A 10327-nucleotide genomic window follows, 5' to 3' on the forward strand; every position below is an offset into this window, starting at 1 on the left:
AATGATCATCGGAAAAATCATCACTACAGAGAAAATTGAGATGACATTTCGTTAACATGGTATATACTACACGATCCACAAATACGCTACATAGATTTTGAGTAAATTCATGTATTTTGTGTGTGAATTGTATAGTATATTTCATGCACTCTCTCCTGTTTGCTCAAGCTATATTACACTTCTTTCTGTGTGCATTTTTTTATCATATTTTCGTTGATCATTTTGGACTTTCAAACCATATGGCAATGCCTGACTTTTAGTGTTTTTGTACCGTCCTAAATCGACAGACACAAGCTGACATGTGAATAGAACTTTGTATTTTTTACAATGGCTAAACATATTTCAATTTGACAGACGCACCAGTGACCGTGCTTGTAATTAAATCTCCGAATTTATTCGAAAAATATAGATGATGTGTGTGTACGTGTTTCCTGAAACATTGTTAGTTGAAGATTAATAATCACTGAACCGTTTATTTCTGAAAAAAGCAGCATAACAATTATTATTTTGTGTCGCTTATTGTATACCCAAACACGGAAAACGATTGATAAAAAAAACAAGTGAAACAATTATTTGAATCGAATCAAGTAAGCTGACCGCATTCAAATTAATACTGAGTAATCATTTCATTGGAAAATCTACAAGCGGTATATTTTTAATGTGTTTCGATTTAGTTAGATGTTTATTATTCTTTATTTTAATTAAAATAATATAATAAGAATAGAGCACATGTCGATATGTACATTCAGAAGTAGGCATTAGTTATCCCGTGTTTACGCATTTCTAAAGGTCAGTTCAATCGATGAAAGTTAAAAGAAACCATTGCTATGGACGAACGCCATCGATTGGGATGTCGAACACATTTTTTTTTCTATTCAATCATCTGTTTATGTTTGAGATTTCATCATGATTTACAATAACGTACAAACTAACTGCAAACGATCATTCAAACGAATCAAACGATTGAAAATACAAAAAGGAAAACCAAAAAAAAAAAAATGTGTTTTTGCTCTCCTACACAATGGATTGTGAGATGAAAATATACAACTAAAAATAGTAAATATACAAACTTCTCCTGAACAAATAACAGATAAAGTTCGTAAATAAATGTATTTATTATTGTCGGAATTTCAAAAAGTTTCAATGAACGATGAACAAAAAGAAAATTGAGCACTCTCAATCGGTGGTTGGGCAATTCAAAAACGACAGACAACTAAACCATCTGAAAAAAAAATGAAAATATTAAGCAGTCAAATCACGATTGGCTCAAATATCTCGAACTAAATTCGAATTTTCATGCATATGCGTGCGTTTGAATTTTCACTCGAGCGCGCGTCTTAATCAACAAACAGGTTAGTTTGCGTGTGAATTTAGGATTCGACGTGCGCGCCACACATATCAAAATTTTACTTAAAGCAACTGCCGCTTCTTTTACTACGATTTTGTGCCCATATCCACACTCACCGATTATTTTGTATAAAAAGCATATTTGTTCGGTCTCGGCACAATGCGGATAAGATCGTGATCTCGTTTGCTTTAATATACACGTTGAGCATTTCTTTGGCTTTTTTTTCTGCAGTCGTCTGTTGTTGTTTGAAATTGTCTTCTTATTATTCTCTGTTTTTTTGTGTCCCGTAATTTTCAGTTGTTTATTTGAGCTTTTTCCAACTTAAAAAAAAAAACACACAGAAAAAACGAATGAATATACGACGGTGTTGAGTTCAAAGAAAAATTGTTGTGCATTTTTCGCGGTTCTGATACGATCCGATGTCATCTAATGACATTAAATTAACAAATTAATTTGCCGTGTGATTGTGAATTGTGTCAACCAATTTGTGATTCAGAAACAATATTTATAAGAGTCCAAATGAAAAAGAAAAAACATATTGTGAAATAATCGTATTTTATAATGTAGTGCAGCATTTTCTTTCCATCCATTAACTTTATAAGCGATAAACTTTTGAAAAACTTTAAACGAACATTATTCGGTGAAGAAATAAAATTTTACGCAATTTTTGTCATTGACACAACCGACATTTTATTGTGAACATTTTTTTTCAACGAAATAAACGGCCAAAAAAGAAAAGCATCGCATTTTCTAGGTTCAATGTCAAAACAATAAAGCACGAGGTGTCGACATAGTCGCGCTTCTTTCATATACAAAGGGATATCATTATACGTTGAGATTTTTTTACGTGGCCTTTACTGGTTTCTTTTGTAAAAAAAAATAGAAAAAAAATTCTGGCCGCTATCGCAATAACAAAAAAACAATAAATAATACGGGATAGCGTGAGCAGAGCACAAACGTGAAGAATGACGACCAGAGGCATACGACGGAAAAAGTCTTCGTTATCAGAAGTCAGAATCGCTGTAATTGGGGCTAATCAAGTTGGAAAAAGCGGTAAGCTGCATTTGTGCTTTCACATTTGATCATTCAGAAACCGTTTATTATAAGATTTTCAACGAAATTTTGAGAAAAGTTCCTTATTTTCCATTTTTTTCTTTTTTTTTTTTGCAAAATCTACCTATTGAATAATATTCATTGAAGTGTGTACAGACACTTTCTGTCAGAAAGACTGTACGAATGTAATCTCAAATATTGATATTGATAAAAGGGTTACAATATTCTCATGAATACAAAACCGAAAATGTGATCCTCTTTTTTTCTCTCGAAATTTATAAAAAATAACATTGATTCAAACAAATAATTCTTCTGTTTGATTTTTTTAATCGGTGAAGATTACAATTTTAATGTTTCAAAACATATTCAGTGCTAATTCCATTTTTATATTCATTTAGCGCTCTCTGTTCGGTTTCTAACCAAACGATATATAGGCGAATATGATCACCAGACGGGTAAGTGCAATTGAAAATTAATTTTATAATTGGGTTTCACTAATTATGCATTAAATAAAATCATCATGTGTGCCAATTTATTTCGCAACATAAATTTTCGATGATACTCGCTTTTTTTTCGACGTACACTATGCAACATCACATAAATCAAAATTAATATTCGTTTTATTTTAAGAATATTTGTACATCATGTTTTATCACAAATCGACACAATTTCACATCAACTCAAGTAGACGTTAGCTGTATTTGGCAGTAAATGCGTTAAGCACTTTATTTTCAACAACAATCACATCTAAAAATAAGCGACAATTTTCATTTTGCTGTACTTATTACAATTTTGTGCGTCGGAAAAATGGACAAAAACAATCAAAATTGGAGAATTCATGTGAAATGTCACGTTTGATCATACGTTAAAAAAAAAATTCTGTAAAATTGATTGCAACACAAATAATCGAAAAATGTGGGTCAAGAACGCACAAAAATGACAAGCATTTTGATGTGATGATATCGAGCTAAGGAAATGTCGTCAAGCAAATTAAACGCTTGATTTAAGCTGATGTGCAATTCGACGCAAGCTGGCGGGAACAATGGTGCGTTCTTATGTATCATGTGTTTTGATGTTTAAATTCATTGGTATGCATTTTATAGTTTTTCACTTTTTGGACTTTGAAAAAATTCGGGAAGAAAACATTTCAAATGCAATTGCATCATCACTTGAATACTTAAAATGTATTCAATTAATTCTTTAACTTCATGTTGTACCATAATTTAATTGTAGTTTTCAATTTGGACAACAAGTAGTTTATTGAATCTGTATCCAATAATATAAACCAAAAAGTTTGACGGAAATCAGATATTTGGAGCTCTTGGAATCACCACCGAACGTTGTGGGCCGTAAAAAATTTCAAATTTTTTCAAAGAGTAATACCAAATCTCGGTGTCTTGAAGACCTGGTCATAAACTTTCATAGTAGTATTCACATTTGCTACTTAATAATAAAACTTTAGTGCCTCCATTGGTGAACATAACAAATTTTGCAAATGTGTTTTCTATTTTCTGACCGCTTTAACATGGGGTATGTTACAAGGATGTCTGTAACGATCAATATTGAAAGACAAGACTACATAACTTCATATCATATGAATCATATGAAATAATAAATTTCGAATTAATTGACAATAGTGCTGCACATTTTTTGTAGTTGAGTTTATTTTTGACTTTTATTAAATCATATATATATATTGTAATATGTACGATCGTACTTCACCGTTGATAGCCCATCTCAAAAACCCAGATTAACCTTGAAAATTGTTGTTAATACCCTTGTGTAGTTCTTGGCAGTACATATTGCTAAGTATCTTATTTGTGAGCATTAAATGCCTTTTTTGCATCGTAGATAAAATGTATGCGTCACGTGTATTGCGTAAAAACGAAATATACATGAAATTTGAATCCCACAGACAACTGTTCTTTGTTTCGAATGCGGCGAAAACCGCAACTTTGAAACAGCTTTAAAACCGCACAACGCAATTGAACTCACACCATCACATCAATTTCACCATTTTCAACCGTCGATTTGAATTGCTACAATTTTGTTTTCAAGCAGATTTTCGATGCCGTTAATTATTTTAATTATTTGCTATTTACGTAGAACGCCTATGCAAAAGAAAAACGCCAAAAAATCCGGCTTTCAAATTTCAAAGAAACCCTTTTTTTAACCATTTTTATCGCTTTCATCAATCGTATCGACAAACACTATATTTGCCAGTTTTTAGCTCAAGTTCAATTTTGGGATTTTCTTTTTTTTTTTTTTTCATTTTTTCACACAGAAAATCGATATAAACACGAGGCCATGGTAGACGGTGAGCCGGTACTTTTTGAAATTCTGGATACGTGCCCAAAGGTATACGGTTTTTGGTTGTTGTTTGTTTTGTGTTGCTTTCTCAAGTCATAAACTGTTAAATCTATTGATGGCGTCATTAGTAATATTTACGATTTGATTTCAATTCTATATGGAATGTTTTACAGATGGAGGGTAATGAAATAACAAATACAGCGCTCGACGCAATTCAATGGGCTGATGGTATTCTGTTGGTGTATTCAATAACGGATAGACAGTCTTTTAACTACATTAAAAGAGCAAAAATTGAGATTCAGTCTGACATTCCAGTATCATTGGTTGGTTTTATCATATCTTCTTGCATTATTTTTCTCTGTTGAATTGTTGCTATTCATTTGTTTACAGATTGGTAACAAAGTCGAATAATAATAAAACAAAAATAATATTACAGGTTGGGAATAAAGTCGATATGATCCACCTGCGACAGGTTAGTGCGGACGAAGGTGACATCTTGGCAAAAGATTTTGATTGTAAATTTAGTGAACTTTCGGCCGCTGAAAATGTGGTTCAAGTGGCAGATGTTTTTCATGAATTGTGCAAAGACGTCTTGAATGCCAGACGAAAATCGAAACAAAGTCTTTTGGATCGAATGCTAGGTGGAACACGTGTTTATGCCCGCGGAAAAAGCGACAGTGCATTGCCAAAAGATTGAACAAAACACATCTGGACCAAAGTATCAAATGAGAGGCTTTAACAACCAAATATGCTACGTACGGACGCATACAAATACAAACCGATATTGATTACTAGGAGACGATTGTATTTTAGTTATATTTATCTCTGATTTCATTACAAATAGATGTTATGTTTATGAACGGTCGTTCAAAAGTTTAAGCTCACTGCTCTGGTTTTCATACAATCTGGAGTTTTTCCAAAGTATTCGAATATACTCTGCACAATTATTTGATCAATTGAATTTTGGTCTGTTGTTTCTATGCCATTTGCATGTAATTTTAAAAATAGAAAATCATACAGTGGGCTCATAATTTTGAATGTCTTTCAACCAAACATCGATAAAGAAAAAAAAAAAAAGAATAAAGTTGTAGATAAAAGATTTGTGCAAATAAATAAAAGAAGAATGAAATTATATAATTAAATGATATTTCATGTTTTTAGAAAATATTTAAATGTTTCGCTTTGTTAAGATTTTTTTTTTCATTGAATTTTTTTCACTTCCATTATTTAAAATGTCATATTCAATTTAAATACAATTTATGAAACATTAAAAAGTAGTTTAAGTTAATTCACAATGGGCCGTTAAAGTTGGCCGTAAAGCGTTCGAACGCAAGTGAAGAGCTTTCAAGCTTAATCGGTGGAGGAGCAAATAGTAGTTAATACTGCTTTTGGGTAAATGATTCATCATTTTTAAATTCTTAAATACTTAAACAACCGATTGGATTTGAATTAAAGTTCGATGAAATTCAAAGTTAATTCAACAATTTTGACGCATCGACCGATAAGAAAGGATTGACTATTTATTTTCGTACATTCGTGGTACTGTGCTTACATAACTAAGTTAATAAAAAAGTAGCTGTTTTTTTTTTATTTCAAACAAATTATCGAAATTTTATACATAAAAAACCACAAACACTCAAATTGATATATTTATTGTTAAAGCGAAATGTTAGCGAAGCGATCAATGAATTATGACCAAAAAAAGAACTAGATTTGGTACGTCAATACAATTTCCAAGAAATTCTCGAAAATTTCTTTTTTTTCATTAGATTTATTAACATGACTTTATTCTTAAATTAATCACAAAGATCGAACTTTTGACGAACTGGAATAGAACAAACAACATCAACAAAACTAAAAATAAAAGATTACAGCTATTTCAGCAATACATATCAAAAAAATTAACTTCCGGTTTTTTTTGTTTCGTAGATAAAATGCATCGCGTTTAAATATTTTGTTAATGAAGACATCATTCCATACGTCGTCATTTTTGAAATTTCTTTTTTTTTTACATGAAATGGTTTTTAATTTTTGTTTTCCACACAAATGCATGAAAGTCGAACTACATGTGAGGGGGAAAAAAGTTGATTTAGAACTAATTTCTATGAATGGAAATATAAGCGTTGTCATATTAGGTAAATTTATCTAACTCGGCGTTTCGAGTTTTATTCATTTTTCTTGAGGATCTGTCATAAATGCAAAACTAACCCTGAAAATTGTGCATGTGAAATGTGGCATCGAGAACAATGAAATATTGACCGTCAAAATGTAGTCGAGAGATTATAATATATATAAATATATAGCTAATTTGTAAGCAACAAACTTGTTGAAATCGGTCCAGATGTGCAACTTCAAAATTTAAATATCAATTTTAATTATTTTTATAATCACTTGAAATGAACAATTTTCTTAGAAAATTTATGCACAAATGTAATTGAGCACGAAACTGAATTTAATTGATCTCTCTTTCTCTCTAGGTGTATGCGTGATAGCCGATACATTGATTCACCTCATTAATTATCAACATGCTCTGGTCCCTCTCGTTCTGTCTGTGATCTTGTTTAACTTTAAATCACTTTTAATGATTAGGGGTCAAATTTTTAAATATTTTCTTTTGTTTGCTAATATGAATTATATCTTTGATAATAGATGATAAATGAAAAACGCACATCACAACATCGAGTAAAAATAAATTTTCTAATTTTAAAGTGAAAAAAAAAATGGGACACAAATGCAATAAAACGTAACAACCAAACGATACATCCGCAACACTAACTTTTACCGTTTTCACATAGATCTATTATCGATGCAGTAAATTGCACGCTATTCGAAATGAAATCGAGATTGCATTGGGCCCGTTCACATTATGTATTGCACAAAAAATGGTAATTTTATTATTTCACTTCTTTCAATTACAATACTTTTGTATGAACAAATGAAAACGTGCTACTTAGTTTTCATTTATGACTCGTTTTTTATTCAATTCGCGCATGTGACTCTCTCAAACCGGTCGTCGATTGATGTGTAGATATTAAAAAAAAAAGTGCTATTATTAAATGCTTTTAACAAAAGCGATCCTGCATTTATTCCAGCGTCAACTATGGCGAACAGCTGTGCTTCATATTTTTCTAGCGCATTTATTTCAAATAAATTATTTATGCAAAATTCAATTGAATTTTTTTTTAGCCTAATTGAATGGCGTGGCGTGAAAATAAATCGTTGCTTGAATAATCATTTAATTTGATGATGATGAATTTTCCCCAAATAATTTTCAATTAAAATGTTCTCACTGTAAATAGGTAAATTATGTGTTCCATTACCATTGCGCACGCACACCATCTATTTGAATACATTTGCGGGTCGATGTGAAAATGATGCTTTTAAGTTTTGAATTTGGCGCCCGTTTTTTTTTTGCTTTCATACTACAAATGGAACCGATCAAAATAATGTATTGGAACTATTCAACTGAAAACCATCAAAGTAAAAATAAAAAGAACATAGACCGTCTACCATCAATTTAATGACGAAACAAAAAAAGTCCCGTGAAAAAGTTTTCAAAACATCCAATTATATTTCAATTATTATTCAGACCACTGGCCACAAAGATAGATAATTATAGGGGCGACCAGATGAGGTAGCGGTTAGAGCAACAAAGACAAATGCTATTCAAGTTGCTAAGATGTAATGATTAGCATTCATAATGGATGAATAGGAAATTGAGTATGAAATTGATGCATTTCAACGAGCCAGATGTGTGTGTGTGTGTGTGTGCCGCTTTTAATGCCTGTTGTGAAGTGCATGACAACCACATTCATATCTCGTTCTTACAAACTGTATCACTTTTTTTCTAGAACAATAAAAAATGTATCAAATCAGATCATTCCTATTTGCTATTTGTTTCCATCACCATAAATATATACAATTTATATTGTCGTGTCGTTAAGTTTTTATTTTAAAAATCATCACTATCATTTTCAATGTGCCAATCTCAACTATCAATTATATAATTTAACATACACGACCACCGCAATCTCCTGTTAAATGAGAAAAATGCAAATCGAATGAAAAGTGATTATGAAGAAGGCAACGTTTTTGTCTGTTGCGGTACAATCCCATTCACTGTAAATCAATACAAATTGTATGTAACAGGTGAGCCGAACATTTATTCTCTCTGTGTGTGTGTTTTATTTTGTGTTGGCATGTTTTATTTATTTTTAATTTTCAATTCCTTGTTGTGGCGAATAATTTTTTAATTATTCATATTTGCTGCGTTGATTCAATTTCAACAAATCTCGTAAACGTTTCAATTCATTTTACACTTTCATATGGTGAGGCATTTTCCACGGCTATTGTTTATATAGTTTTTTTTTTTGCGATTTCAGCTCTATTCCGCATAATTGCCAAGTGTGTGTGTGTGTGTATGCATGCGCGCACACCTGTTTCGTGAACACAACCAACAAAATCGTGGAAAAAAATTTCAAAATTGCGGAAAAGTATTTGAGATATCGTATATAATATATTTTCTCGGTTTGGATTTCTAGAACGAAATGAGAATTTTGATTACCAATGTCATGCGAACTGGCCGACGATCCAGTAATCTGCGTCATCATTGAATTTTGAATTATGTGCTCACATTTGCTTAATTAACATACGCAGCATTTATGTTGACCATTCATGATGGACCATAAATAACATTCAATTATTGAACTGGACATCAACTATGAAACAAATGCCTATTTTGAATGCAAGCTCATTTGAGAGAGAAAAAAAAAATGGGGAAACAGGTGTCGTGTTGAAAACGTAACGAAAACCACATTGTCAATCTATTTCTTATTATATTCATATATATGTTTTTTTTCTCTGACGCGTCTTACAATAAATTTCAATCAATATAAGTTGATTTATTTGCTGGACTTCTGTTTGAATTTGAATTTATGCGAATTCCGAGTCGGCTCCCATAAGAGAGAATAACACGAGAGTGTTTCTTTTTTCTTCAAAGTTTTGCTCTTTTCTCTCTCTCTCTCTCTCTCTCTCTCTCTCTCTCTCTTCTCAATTTGAAGTGTAAAATTCGAATAATATTTTCCGCAGCTGGAATGTGCCAAACGATGTCAAATCACAATTCAAACTTAATAAATTACGTGATAATTTTGCACCACGAAATATGCAATTACGCACAAGGATAACAAGTTCGATACAAAATGAATGCTTTTTTCTTTGTGTTAATACACAAAAAATTCGTTGTTATGTGGGTTAAACAATAATTTACAAATCAAATTCTATTATCACAATTGATTGGATGAGAATCCAATTAACCAAAATAAGCTGTGATATGGTGATCAAGCACAACTTACTGATCACAAAAATCGATCGGCATGACAAATTTTACATAAAAATTAAATAAAATTGATAATAATATATGTGTTAGCTTAATGCGTGACGTGTTTATATTATTTCCGACACCTTTTTCTTAACATCTAAATTACATTGAAAGCGACGTTTCCATGGACATAAAATCATGCCAAGTCATTTGTAATTTTATAAAACCATTCCCTAAAACGTTATCTAAATGTTGTCACTTAAAAGGTATGAAAATTTGCATATCAAGAACATTATGAA

General features: G+C 31.3%; 1 protein-coding gene across 4 annotated transcripts; it reads left to right on the forward strand.

Annotated features, from left to right (window-relative positions):
* Positions 1-222: 222 nt before the first annotated feature.
* LOC116345130 (ras-related and estrogen-regulated growth inhibitor) lies at positions 223-5798 on the forward strand. Of its 4 annotated transcripts, none has more exons than XM_031774226.1 (6): positions 223-441; positions 2232-2401; positions 2800-2856; positions 4686-4759; positions 4885-5034; positions 5148-5798. In XM_031774226.1, exons 2-6 carry the CDS (start codon positions 2314-2316, stop codon positions 5406-5408), a joined length of 630 nt encoding a protein of 209 aa, XP_031630086.1. In that variant the 5' UTR covers positions 223-441; positions 2232-2313; the 3' UTR covers positions 5409-5798. The 4 variants fall into 4 exon arrangements, with proteins under 4 accessions (XP_031630086.1, XP_031630088.1, XP_031630087.1 ...); XM_031774228.1 differs by having other exon boundaries at positions 223-420; XM_031774227.1 differs by lacking the exon at positions 223-441 and adding an exon at positions 629-647.
* Positions 5799-10327: the final 4529 nt, after the last annotated feature.

The sequence above is a fragment of the Contarinia nasturtii genome, unplaced genomic scaffold, assembly GCF_009176525.2.
Source record: "Contarinia nasturtii isolate CC-2019 unplaced genomic scaffold, AAFC_CNas_1.1 Cnas_scaffold_1240, whole genome shotgun sequence".
NCBI lineage: Eukaryota > Metazoa > Arthropoda > Insecta > Diptera > Cecidomyiidae > Contarinia > Contarinia nasturtii.

What these genes read in the sequence shown, in the direction of transcription:
- LOC116345130 (XM_031774226.1), top strand. Translation starts at nt 2,314, where the DNA reads ATGACGACCAGAGGCATACGACGGAAAAAGTCTTCGTTATCAGAAGTC. An exon ending in TAATCAAGTTGGAAAAAGCG is followed by an intron (nt 2,402 to 2,799) that starts GTAAGCTGCATT and finishes ATATTCATTTAG; the next exon opens with CGCTCTCTGTTCGGTTTCTA. An exon ending in CTGACATTCCAGTATCATTG is followed by an intron (nt 5,035 to 5,147) that starts GTTGGTTTTATC and finishes ATAATATTACAG; the next exon opens with GTTGGGAATAAAGTCGATAT.